General features: G+C 31.8%; 1 protein-coding gene across 1 annotated transcript; it reads left to right on the forward strand.

Moving 5' to 3' along the window:
• The first annotated feature begins 742 nt into the window (after nucleotides 1-742).
• On the forward strand, nucleotides 743-4,639 carry LOC139501161 (uncharacterized). Its single transcript, XM_071290151.1, has 2 exons — nucleotides 743-850; nucleotides 2,517-4,639. Exon 2 carries the CDS (start codon nucleotides 2,526-2,528, stop codon nucleotides 4,575-4,577), a length of 2,052 nt encoding a protein of 683 aa, XP_071146252.1. The 5' UTR covers nucleotides 743-850; nucleotides 2,517-2,525; the 3' UTR covers nucleotides 4,578-4,639.
• The last annotated feature ends 8,445 nt before the right edge of the window (nucleotides 4,640-13,084 follow it).

Raw genomic sequence — 13,084 nt, forward strand, 5'->3', positions numbered from 1 at the left:
TTATTATTGTCATTTTGTTTATTTTCTTTGGTTACATCTTCTGACATCAGACTCGGACTTCTCTTGAACTGAATTTTAATGTGCGTTTTGTTATGCGTTTACTTTTCTACATTGGTTAGAGGTATAGGGGGAGGGTTGAGATCTCACAAACATGTTTAACCCCGCCGCATTTTTGCGCCTGTCCCAAGTCAGGAGCCTCTGGCCTTGTTAGTCTTGTATTATTTTAATTTTAGTTTCTTGTGTACAATTTGGAAATTAGTATGGCGTTCATTATCACTGGACTAGTATATATTTGTTTAGGGGCCAGCTGAAGGACGCCTCCGGGTGCGGGAATTTCTCGCTACATTGAAGACCTGTTGGTGACCCTCTGCTGTTGTTTTTTATTTGGTCGGGTTGTTCTCTATTTGACACATTCCCCATTTCCATTCTCAATTTTATCTAATGTTTTTGTCTCATTAAGGTGCACACCTTTACGTCCTTTACGTTCATTCATGTCTTTGAATACACAATAAGGAGCTGATATACACGTAAGCTCAGTAGCGATTTAAAGTACTTACGGCGCACTGAGTCTTAGTACTTTTTCGAAAATAAGGACATCAGCTAAATATTTATCAAATTTGTCAGTTTGGTACAAAATTATGATAAAAACTGACCACGATATGATCCGTCTGTATAACTGAATCTTGAATTTATCATTTAAGTTTACCTTTCTATCTTCATGTCGCATAATTGACGTCGACAGGTGCCACCAAAAATCAGTATAAATGTAAATGCTCCTCAAACCATCACAAGCATTTCTTCGGAAGACATCCGAAGTAGGCCGACATTGACAGGTGATCAGCAATCCCTGGTAAGTTTTGAATTTTGCTTATTTGTAGGCGAATGTATCATGTCCCCAACGAGTTAAATTAATTTTTCATAAAAATACAAGTGTGGACACAGATCAGTGTGTATAGTATGTTTCGAATGTTTGACAAAAACATGACAAATTTGCAAAGTGTACAAAAATTGCATTTAAGGAGGCTCGAGGGTTCAAAAATTTAAGCAAAATTTTAAACATTTTTTTCATTACAAATTTTATTTTTTATCAAATTAGTTGTTACTTTATGATATGGGGCAAAAAGCAACACAAAACATCGATTTGTTTTGGCCTCAGATGACTTTTGAAATGTTTATATCATTGAAAAAGCTTCAAATTATCTGCCTTTGGTACAAACATGCCATTTCTTTGGCATTTAGATTGAAATATCTTTTTTAACTCATCAGTGACCTATATTTTTTTTCAAATAAGCTGTACAATTGTTAAATTTAAACGATTATGTAATTTAGTTCTTTTTTTATTTCGATGTTACCCATATTTCTCCTATTAGTTCAACAGAAAAAAGTACCTTAACAAAATCGCATGCTTCTTTCAAAGGCAGATGGTGAGCTTAAATGAACGATGACCCCATTTTTTTTTCTGTCTATTAAGTATAATTTTTATGATAAAGTTCATCTATAGAAAAATATAGCGTAATCTTAAATTTAAAAAAAGAGTCGATTATACCCTTGAGCATCCTAAATATGTATAATTGTTGACAACTGCGCTTAGATTATTATACAAACATAAAACAGTAGGTTTTAGCAACTTTATGGTTTATAAACAAATACAGCAGACATTATCCTTACTTCTGTTCCTCAATAACTTCAGTCTTGACATACAAATATTATTCCTTTATGTCTTTATCTGTATGCTAAGGGGTGATACGGATATAATCGATAAAACATCAAACCGACAACATAAAGAATCATACATATAATGGTCGTATGATGACTTGTAGTTTACTACGACCTTGTCTATGGTGTTAAATTTTCTCAATCATACACAATCATACCACACTTTATTATTTTTATTATCAACAGCAGGCAGTTGTAAAAAAAAATATCAACTAAATCGCTCCTAGTCTAGAATAGTAATCCAAAAAATTGACAGAGACTATCAAAGCTCTTTCATCAACACAAAATTCCATAATTGGCTTTTAGAAATGATAAGTCATTGAGAGGAGATTCATGACATTTTAAAAATTGATGTCCTTAACCCTTTATATTAATATACATATTTGAATAATTCGCCTTTTCAGAATCTAAAGGACTATGGGTAATCTCATTGTTCGTACACCAAAATGAAAATAACGTTATGTCAATGACTCAATTTCCATTGTTTAGAACGTTTAAAACCAATCACAACGTTTTGGTGTACGCTTGTGAAAATATTACCAAGAATGTATTAGCTTCTGAAACGGCGAATTCTTTACGAGCTATTTTTTTTTTCTTTTAGCAATAAAAATATCGCAATAATTTAATGTTTTTATTTTTATCATTAATGATATGTCATTATTATTACTTAGAGGTGTTGTTCTCGCCTCGCCTTATTGAAATCCTGCGTAATTGTTTAATAATATCTATGGTATCTAAAAAATTAAAACTTGTATTAAGAAGCTGTTGTTTAAAATAAAATATTTGTATCTAAATTTCAGGTATCAAAAATGAAGAGCCTATTGGTATTCACTTTGGTTGTCTCTACCGCAACGGCGGCAATAGATGAAAGCAGAATTAAACTCATCGAGAGGAAATTTGAAGACTTGGCAAGGCAATTAATGTTGACTGAACTGGCAATGGGAGAACGAGCACGATCCGACGAAGATTCTGGAATCAAGCAGATCCGAATTACAGCTGACGGCACACAATCTTACTTTGATGCAACACACACATTCAACTCAGTTTGTTCTATCCATGAGCACTCCAACTATGACAGAACTGTTGGTATGGGTGAATTCACTGCTTCCCTGAATGGTATAGAATTTAGAACAAGACACAATGACTATAGACTAAGTATGCCCCATAGAACAAAGAAGGACTTCCATTTACAAGAAAATATTCCTTTTCCAGCGGTTCCACCGTCAGTTCTTCGTAAGCCTACATTACAGGAACAAATTCAAGAAATGCACAACTATTTTAGAGCATTCTCCTTCCAAAACTTTCACTTCAGAGACTATCGTCCATATTTCAAACCTGTATTATGTTACTTAGAAGGAACATGGACCGTAAATACAAAAACTCTGAATGAACCATTTGAAAGTGATCGTCATCATATTGATGCAGCAAGCTGGTTCGACCTACAAGAAAAGATTAGGTTTACATCGTATACTGGGGGAAAACACTACTTGGAAAACTTTTCATACCTGCCAACAACTATTATGAACATGGTAAATGGAACACCCGAGTATGCACAATGGAATTACAGAATAGCTTGTCATCCATTGAAGAAAGATTTGCCATTAGCTGCTATGAAACCTGTTGACGATATGGCGGCTAGAATTGGACACAGATGGAATATAACAAGATTTTCCCATTCGAGAGCAGCAAGATTTGTATTGGCTCCTGATTACAATGGAAACAGAAATAAATATCATTGGCAAGATGGATACGGTTCATTTCCTGATAGAAGAACTTCAATCAACAGTGTTCTTGACGGGGTCATGTCAGAGATTCCAGGGAAAGACAACTATCCAGCAAAGTTGACCGATACCACATTTGGAAAAAGAATACTAGACCCAAGAGTACGAAATGCAACTGAACTTAATACTGGATATTATCACAGATACTTTCGACACGAAAGGAAAGGAGCCATGGGGACATTCAACGCCCACAGAGGATATTCAGACAGGAATCTCTTTGTTGCTCAGACGTCAAATCCAAAGGTAGCCGAGATGAAAATTAAATGGTGTGGTAAAGACGAACACACCCACAAACCTTTCTGTAAAGAAGAAGGAGTAAGATATTCATACGCCATTCCTCTGGAAATCATATACTTGAATCCTTTAATGTCGTGGAATCCTTACAATTTGGAATACATTACCGATCATAGAAAAAAATATATAGTAACTAAAAATGGTAGAAATGGCGGTTTCACGTCCGACAAAGCCTACAATGGTACAACATATGACAAGTACTACAGAACTCCGGTCGAGTTTTACCATACCAAACAAACAACTGTCGATAAAGATGCTGCAGATACTGCAAGAGGAGGGGTTGGTGTACTTGACAGACATGGCAACGTTAAAAAAGTCTTATCAGCTGGAGTTCGTATAACATTACCTGAAATTCCAGGCGTTGGAAAAATCAGAATGAGATACCCCATCATGCCAATTACTAGTGAAGGAAATCAGATTGGAAAAGAGGTAGAAGCAGTCAAAGATGTATTGAACCACTTGGAAACAATGGGAGGTTATCTTCAAGAGAGACCAAGTGCATTGTCTGGAGGCGGTAATTCTAAAGCAGATGCACATTTCCGTACGTCTGTTACTAACCAAGATCCACCAGGTCATCACTTTCACGAAATGTTCATTCCCAACGAGGACATGATCGATCTAGGTAAAGGTCATACAATCACTGTTGTGACAACAACAGATAACTCACATGACCATAAAATTGAAGTATCTTATGACCAACATACACACAAGTACATTATTCATAAATGCGATGGTCAGGATAAATGTTGGGATGGTCACACTGCTGACCTACTGAGGATTACATAGGTCTTTCTATAACGTTAATGCTAATTTGATATTAAATAAACCTTTTGTTAACTCAATTCAAAGAGTGTTATGAGTCTTATCTATAGAATATTGCTAGGAATGATTTAAACTTTTCCCAAAAATTGAATGTTTGATCGACTCAATAGTCAGTCTATATGGTATTCATATTACAAACACATTCGACCTTGCGCACGATATTGGTATCCCTGTGAAAACATTCATTAGGTAGCGGGTTATTTAAATTCCAGATCTTTTCCTACACAATGAATATCCATGGTCTATTCATCTTTCGACAGAAAAATAAACATAATAATCGACTCATATGTATGGGTGATGTTGCGCTTTGTATATTCCGATTTATAATTCCAAATGGCGATGTCTATAAAGTCATTTAAAGGATTCCCTCTGTTACCATTTTTTTCTACGCGTCTTTAAAATCCAATTTATATTTGCAAGTTATATGTGATACAACTTTGTAACAGTATTATACATCATTGACAAAAATAGCGACATAGACGTACTTAACTGTGAGTTCAGGCAGATCTTCCTGGTATTGGTCAAATCTGTACATACTTTACCGTCACACTCAAGTTCATTTTAACCTAATTAAAAAAAAAAGGAAGAGACAAAAGATACCAATCGATCTTAAACATCATAAGTCTAAAACAAATGTTTAATGCGATGACAAAAACGAAGAACTACGAATAGACAAACATCAGAACACAAAATAACAACATAGAAACCCAAAGACTGAGCAACACGAACACCAATAAAAACCGAAGATAATCGCCTGTGCTCAGAACGAGCAAGCAGATCCTTTTCACTGGTGATATACGTGGTGTTCAAAGTACAAATATGGTTAAATGAAAGCCAAAGTTCTTCCGAAATGGACATATTTATGACAGCGTTTATTCATTTGCCAAGGTAATTTTGGGTGTAGATCAAGATAAAAGATAAAAGTTTTCCATACTTTACCAAAATCTTATACCAAAAACATGATAAAAAGTATGACTAGTCAACCTTTTTTTGGCTAAAATTTGTGAGTTATCAGATTTTGTAATGCTTATACATGAAAAAAACATTTTATGTGAATTCAAAGAAAACTGAAAGAAAGAGCTTTAGATAAAAAAAAAAGGAAAGAAAGAAAGATCGTCTGTATAAGTGCTTTCCGAAATGTAATCACTTTAACAGTTTTCTTGCTTCATCATCACAAGATAGATAAAACTGTAAAATAAAGGTAAGTGGTATACCACTGTTCGAAATTCATAAATCGATTGAGATAAAAACAAATCCGGGTTACAAACTAAAACTGAGTGAAACACATCAAATATAAGAGGAGAACTACGACACAACAGAAACACAACACTAAAATGTAACACACACAGAAACGAACTATAATAATATAACAATGGCACTTTTCCTCAATTGATACAGGATATTTTTAGAAGAAAAAAAATGGTGATTTGCTGCTAGCCAAACCTTGCGTTTTTATGGCAGTGTTAAATATAACATTAAAATGACAACATTACATGCCAGGACTACAGTACAAATAAATGCAATAACATTCAGGACAAAGAATAAAAACAAATAAACATTACAATAGGACCGTTTTTTAGCTTCACCAAAAGATAGATAAAATTAAATTCTTTTAAAAAATAAATATTTTTGGGTTATCTCCAATCTAAAATTATGTTATAAAATTTCAATCCATGAAAGTGTTTTCTTATATTCAAAAAGATATAAGCATGGAATAAGCTCATTTTCTGTGTGTATTAATGTTCATCAATTAAAGTTTATGTAAAGTAAATCCAGGAAAGTGTGTTTCTTATATATAAAAAGATATAAGCATAGAATAATCTCATTTTCTGTTTACTATTTTTTTTCATTTAAATGAAACGTTCACAATTGAATTTCATTTCCATATCAAATTTGCTAATAATAGTAAAAACATATAGACTGATCATCTGCAGCTTTCTACAAAACAAAACAAAATAATTAAAACTCAGATCTTTTTAAAATATTGAAAATTGGCAATGGTAGTATGGGAACATATACTTCTATTTCAAACTACATGCATAATTATAAACTTTGTCGTTCGTGAATAAGAAGTTCAGAACAAATATATTGCTGTTTTGATATACAATTTCCACAAATCGCGATTGATAACATGATCAGAGAATCAGACTGATATGATGATGAATATTTCTTCGAGTGAAACCCCGATGAAATGCGAAATGTAAATATATTATAAATATAAGCCACTTGTTACGAAATATGAATATAACGGACCTAAAACAAATATATAATTGATAATGGTTATCAAAGTTACCATGCTTGTAATTTGATACACTAGACGCGCGTTAAGTCTACACAAGAATCACCAGTGACGCTCAGATCAAAATAGTCTGAAAGCCAAATCAAGTACAAAGTTGAAGAGCATTGAGGACCCAATATTCCAAAAAGTTTTGCAAAATACGGCTAAGGTAATCTACGACTGGGATGAGAAAATCCTAAGTATTTCGAATAATACATACTTTTGCAAACAGTAAATTTATAAAAATGACCATATAATTGATATTCATGTCAACAGCGAAGTCTGACTACTGGGTTGCTGATACCATCGGGGACAAAACGTCCACGAGCAGTGGCATCGATCAAATAGGAATGAGAAAGACAATCAACATCTTTCAAATCATCAAACGAAGCATTTGAAAAGATGACTTGAAAACAGAAAAATTGACGCAGAGAAATTGTATATTTACAACAAACAAACAGAAAAGTATTAAAAAATGAGACATAAACAAGACACAAATATATCACTACACAAGAAGTCTTCGACAAAGAGTTGTTGTTAATTTTAGTGTCATTTGCTCTCTTGTAGAAACTTGTCTCATTGGAAATCATACCACATTTTTATATTGATAAAAAAAGAGACGAAACTGAAAATAAAGAAACAGCCACATAAAAAATAAAGAGAATATTAAAAAAATAAGACATCAAACGACATAGTTATATTGTTAGATACATAATTCAATGTGATATATTGAAACCACGCTCGTCACAAGAGTAAAGAGAAAGTGTCAGGTTTTGCCCTTTATTAAAAGTTTCAAAACATTCTGGAATTCTAAAATCAAAGGTGATGAATAATTTACATCTTACATACAATTATAACTTTAAACTGTTTTCAATGCTGAAAACTAGGAATAAAAACATCTAACCAAAAATATTTATGTCTATCATTTGTATTCTCTGGAAGAAGACATAACACAGATTTGCAGTAAAATTTGGTCAAATGATTTATTTCTGCCATAATATTGTTCGAAATCTAACACACGGCTAAGATAATGAATTTTAAGAAATATGTTTAAAAATCACGAGAAATGGATGAAATTTGTGAGAAATTATCAGATGTTGTAATGATTATAAATGAAAAAAATCACTTTTATGTGAATTGAAAGAACACTAGAGAAAGAGCTTTCGATAAAAAAAAATGTAAAGAAAGATCGTCTTTAAATGCTTCCCGAAATGTTATCCCTGTAACCGTTTTCTTGCTTCATCACAAGATACATGTAGATAAAACTGTAAATTCTTTTCAAAAAATAAATGGTCTGGGTTATCTCCATTTTAAAATTATGTTATAAAATTTCAATCCATGAAAGTGTTTCTCTTATATATGAAAAGATATAAGCATGGAATAAGCTCATTGTCTGTGTGTATTAATGTTCATTAATTAAAGTTTATGTAAGGTCAATCCATGAAAGTGTTTCTCTTATATATGAAAAGATGTAAGCATGGAATAAGCTCATTGTCTGTGTGTATTAATGTTCATTAATTAAAGTTTATGTAAGGTCAATCCATGAAAGTGTTTCTCTTATATATGAAAAGATGTAAGCATGGAATAAGCTCATTGTCTGTGTGTATTAATGTTCATTAATTAAAGTTTATGTAAGGTCAATCCATGAAAGTGTTTCTCTTATATATGAAAAGATGTAAGCATGGAATAAGCTCATTGTCTGTGTGTATTAATGTTCATTAATTAAAGTTTATGTAAGGTCAATCCATGAAAGTGTTTCTCTTATATATGAAAAGATGTAAGCATGGAATAAGCTCATTGTCTGTGTGTATTAATGTTCATTAATTAAAGTTTATGTAAGGTCAATCCATGAAAGTGTTTCTCTTATATATGAAAAGATGTAAGCATGGAATAAGCTCATTGTCTGTGTGTATTAATGTTCATTAATTAAAGTTTATGTAAGGTCAATCCATGAAAGTGTTTCTCTTATATATGAAAAGATGTAAGCATGGAATAAGCTCATTGTCTGTGTGTATTAATGTTCATTAATTAAAGTTTATGTAAGGTCAATCCATGAAAGTGTTTCTCTTATATATGAAAAGATGTAAGCATGGAATAAGCTCATTGTCTGTGTGTATTAATGTTCATTAATTAAAGTTTATGTAAGGTCAATCCATGAAAGTGTTTCTCTTATATATGAAAAGATATAAGCATGGAATAAGCTCATTGTCTGTGTGTATTAATGTTCATTAATTAAAGTTTATGTAAGGTCAATCCATGAAAGTGTTTCTCTTATATATGAAAAGATGTAATCAGGGAATAAGATGTAAGCATGGAATAAGCTCATTTTCTGTTCATTATTTGTTAATAGTAGTAAAAATATAGACCGATCAATTGCAGATTTCTACAAAACAAAACAAAATAATTAATGCCCAGTTCTTTTTAAAATATTAAAAATTGGCAATGATAGTATTGGAACATATACTTGATTTCAAACTACATGCATAAAAATATATACTTCGATTTCAAACTACATGCACAATTATAAATTTTGTCGTTCGTGAACAAGAACTTCAGAACAAATATATTGTTGTTTTGATATACAATTTCCACAAATCGCGATTGATTATAAATGTTGTCGTCCGTGAACAAGAATTTCAGAACAAATATATTGTTGTTTTCCACAAATCGCGATTGATTACATGATCGTGGAATAAGACTGATATGATGATAAATATTTGTTCGAGTGTAAACCCGGTGAAATGTAAAAATATAGATTATATAATTATTATTAGATCAAAATATTGAAAACCAAATCAAGTACAAAATTGAAGAGCATTGAGGACTCATAATTTCAAAAAAGCTGTGCCAAATACGGCTAAGGTAATCTAATAATAATTCATCATTTCGCAAACAGTGAATTTACAAAAATGACCATATATAGGTATAGGAAGATGTGGAATGAATGCCAATAAGACAACTCTCCATCCAAATGGCAATTTATAAAAGTAAAATATTAAAGGTCAAGATACGGCCTTCAACACGGAGCCTTGGCTCACACAGAACAACAATATGCAGGTAATTGATATTCATGTCAACACCGAAGTGCTGACTACTGGGCTGGTGATACCATCGGAGACAAAACGTCCATGAGCTGTGGCATCAATCAAATAGGAATGAGAAAGACAATCAACATCTTTCAAATCATCAAACGAAGCATTTGATTAGTAACGTGACGTTAAACCAGAAAAATTGACGCAGCGAAATTGTAAAATTACAACAAACAAAAAGAAGTGAAACATAAACAAGAAACAAATATATCAATACACAAGAAGTCTTCGACAAGGAGAACAGTTGTTGTTATTTTCAGTGTCAATTTTTGTTTTGTGGAAAGTGGTCTCATTGGCAATCATACCACATTTTTATGTTGATAAAAAAGAGAAGAAACTGAAAATATAGAAACAGCCACATAAAACATAAAGAGAACATTAAGACAATAAGACAGCAAACGACATAGCTATATTGTTATATACATAATTCAATGTGATATATTGAAATCACGCTTGTCACAAGAGTACAAAGCAAGTGCCAGTTTTTCCTGTATTTATTTACTTTTAATAAAAAAAAAATCAGTTTTATAAGTTTGAAACATTCTTGAATTCTAAAATGAAAGATAATGAATGATTTACATCTTACATACAATCATAACTTTCAACTGTTTTTGTTTTAATTGAGATTGTGACACTGTGATGACTACTGTACCTGTATTTTGACAATTTTACCTGTTATATCTGTTTTGTTCACGCATCATTGTAAATATAATGTAATTTGGTGCGACTGTCATACAAGTGAGAGGTTTAGCGCTATAAAACCAGGTTCAATCCACCATTTTCTACATTTGAAAATTCCTGTTCAAAGTCAGGAATATAACAGTTGTTGTCCATGAATTCGTTTGATGTGTTTTATCATTTGATTTGGCCATTTGATTAGGGACTTTCCGTTTTGAATTTTCCTCGGAGTTCAGTATTTTTGTGATTTCACTTTTTCCAATGCTGAAAATTAGGAATAAAAACATCGTCACACCAATCAAAAATATTCATGTTTTTCCTTTGCATTCTCTCGAAGAATAAAAAACCCAGATTTGTAGTAAACTTGGTCAAATGATTTATTTCCGCCATAATGTTGTTCGAAATTCAAAGTACAACACACGGCTAAGATAATGCATTCTAAGAAAACATGTTTAAAAATCACGAGAAATGGATGAAATTAAGACTTTTCTTGTGTGTTTATTTAATCTTGCTTCAATATACAAGACGTGAGGTAAAGTTAAAATGATTTGGTTAATTCAACATTTACTTTATTGGTTTTTTTTTATAAATTCTACTGAAATTTGGAAACAATTTTTAGCATTTAGTAATTCCAACCTCGGTTGCCCAAATGAAAAATATATTAGTAATATAATGTAAATGCTACAGCCATTTTTCATTTTCCGTCATAGTCATTTTCGAAGAAGAAAAGAATATGGCGGATTTAACCTAATTTTATAGCAAGCTAAACCTCCTACTTGTATGACAACTATTTATAATGCTGTTGTAAGGACAAAACAGAAGAAGTAACCAAAACAGACATAACTAGTCAATGAGATGATAATTGGCCAAACTGTGTTAACATATATCACAGATAAAAAAAAAATGAATGGACTACAAAATTTAAATAAACATTATAATAAACCAGACAAAGACGCCAACAAAAACGTAATTATGGACCCCACGGCCATTATATTATTCCGTTGTCAAATTTATAAATCACAAAGAAAGTAAAACTAAAACACTTTTAGAAAATATAACATATCACAATCGAAAATAGTGATACGTGCATTTATATTCTTAAATTTCGTAAAACAAATTAAAAATAGATAAAGAGAAAACAGAAATCCTGCATGTTTTGTAAGGTTTTCGTCACCATACCGTGTATAAGATGCTATCGAAACTAAACATATTTTGTCGTAGTGCTTAGGAAATAGTATCAAGAAAGTTATATACATATTAGTAATGCATGAAGAAATTTCCAGTTTTGGTGGGGTTCGTGTTGGTTTAGTCTTAAGTTTTATATGTTGTATCTTGTGTACTATTATTTGTCTGCTTGTCTTTTTCTTTGTTAGATATGGCTTTGTCAGTTTATTTTTTCTATTTATGAGTTTGACTGTTCCTCTGGTATCTTTCGCCCCTCTTTTATGATACTATAACGGAGGACATTTTCTGAACTGCTATTAAGAGAGATAAGCATTTTGCATACTTATTTATAATTTATTCGACACACAGTTGCAAAATGTATGAAATTTATGGAAATGAATATTGTCAGTTAATGAATATAAGAAGATAGCGTATGAGTGTAAATGAGACAACTCTCGATCCAAGTCATACTTTGCTCACACCGAACAGAAAGCTATAAAGGCCACCAAATATTACTAGTGTAAAACCATTTAAACGGGAAAACCGATGGTCAAATCTGTATAAAAAGCGCGAAACGAGCAACATTTATGAACCACATCAACGAACGACAACCACTGAACATCATATTTGTATAATGTCATACGATTAGATTTGACAGACTCATAAATTAATTACACGATAGTGTAAAATTAAGGATACTATAATTTACACTGCCTTTGAAACAACACCAGAACAAACTTAATGCCTTCACTCATCAGATCAGCCAGGTCTATAGTTTTAGATATTCCTTTAAGGTCCTCGATAACACAAGCTAAGAAGTTAACACTTTTGTGCTGACATAATATATTTTTGATATTTTGATTCTGTAAGACGATGTTTTACAGACTTACAAATGTCATATGATTGTTTTCATCTATAAAGTAAAAGAGTGTACAAAGGCAAATTGAGTCAATTATTTTAGAACAACAAAATGAACAACTGGACCATAGCAAAATAACCAAAAACCTTTTTAAGTTATGACCATATAACTTAGCCTGTGTCATATATGTGTTTGTTATCCTTACAAAACGTTTAGTTAACAATTGTTTATTTGAACATGATTAACAAAATACACTAATGATTTTTTCCTAATTTACCCTTATTATTTATAACGATGTGGCTTATTCATTATTAAACTTACATAATTCGATTGGATTCTGTTATCATTGCTTCAACTTTAACCTGTTGAAATTTTTTCGGCGTATACATGTATCATTAGAGGC

Source organism: Mytilus edulis, chromosome 13 (genome assembly GCF_963676685.1).
Source record: "Mytilus edulis chromosome 13, xbMytEdul2.2, whole genome shotgun sequence".
NCBI classification, from domain to species: Eukaryota; Metazoa; Mollusca; class Bivalvia; order Mytilida; family Mytilidae; genus Mytilus; species Mytilus edulis.

What these genes read in the sequence shown, in the direction of transcription:
- LOC139501161 (XM_071290151.1), top strand. Translation starts at nt 2,526, where the DNA reads ATGAAGAGCCTATTGGTATTCACTTTGGTTGTCTCTACCGCAACGGCG.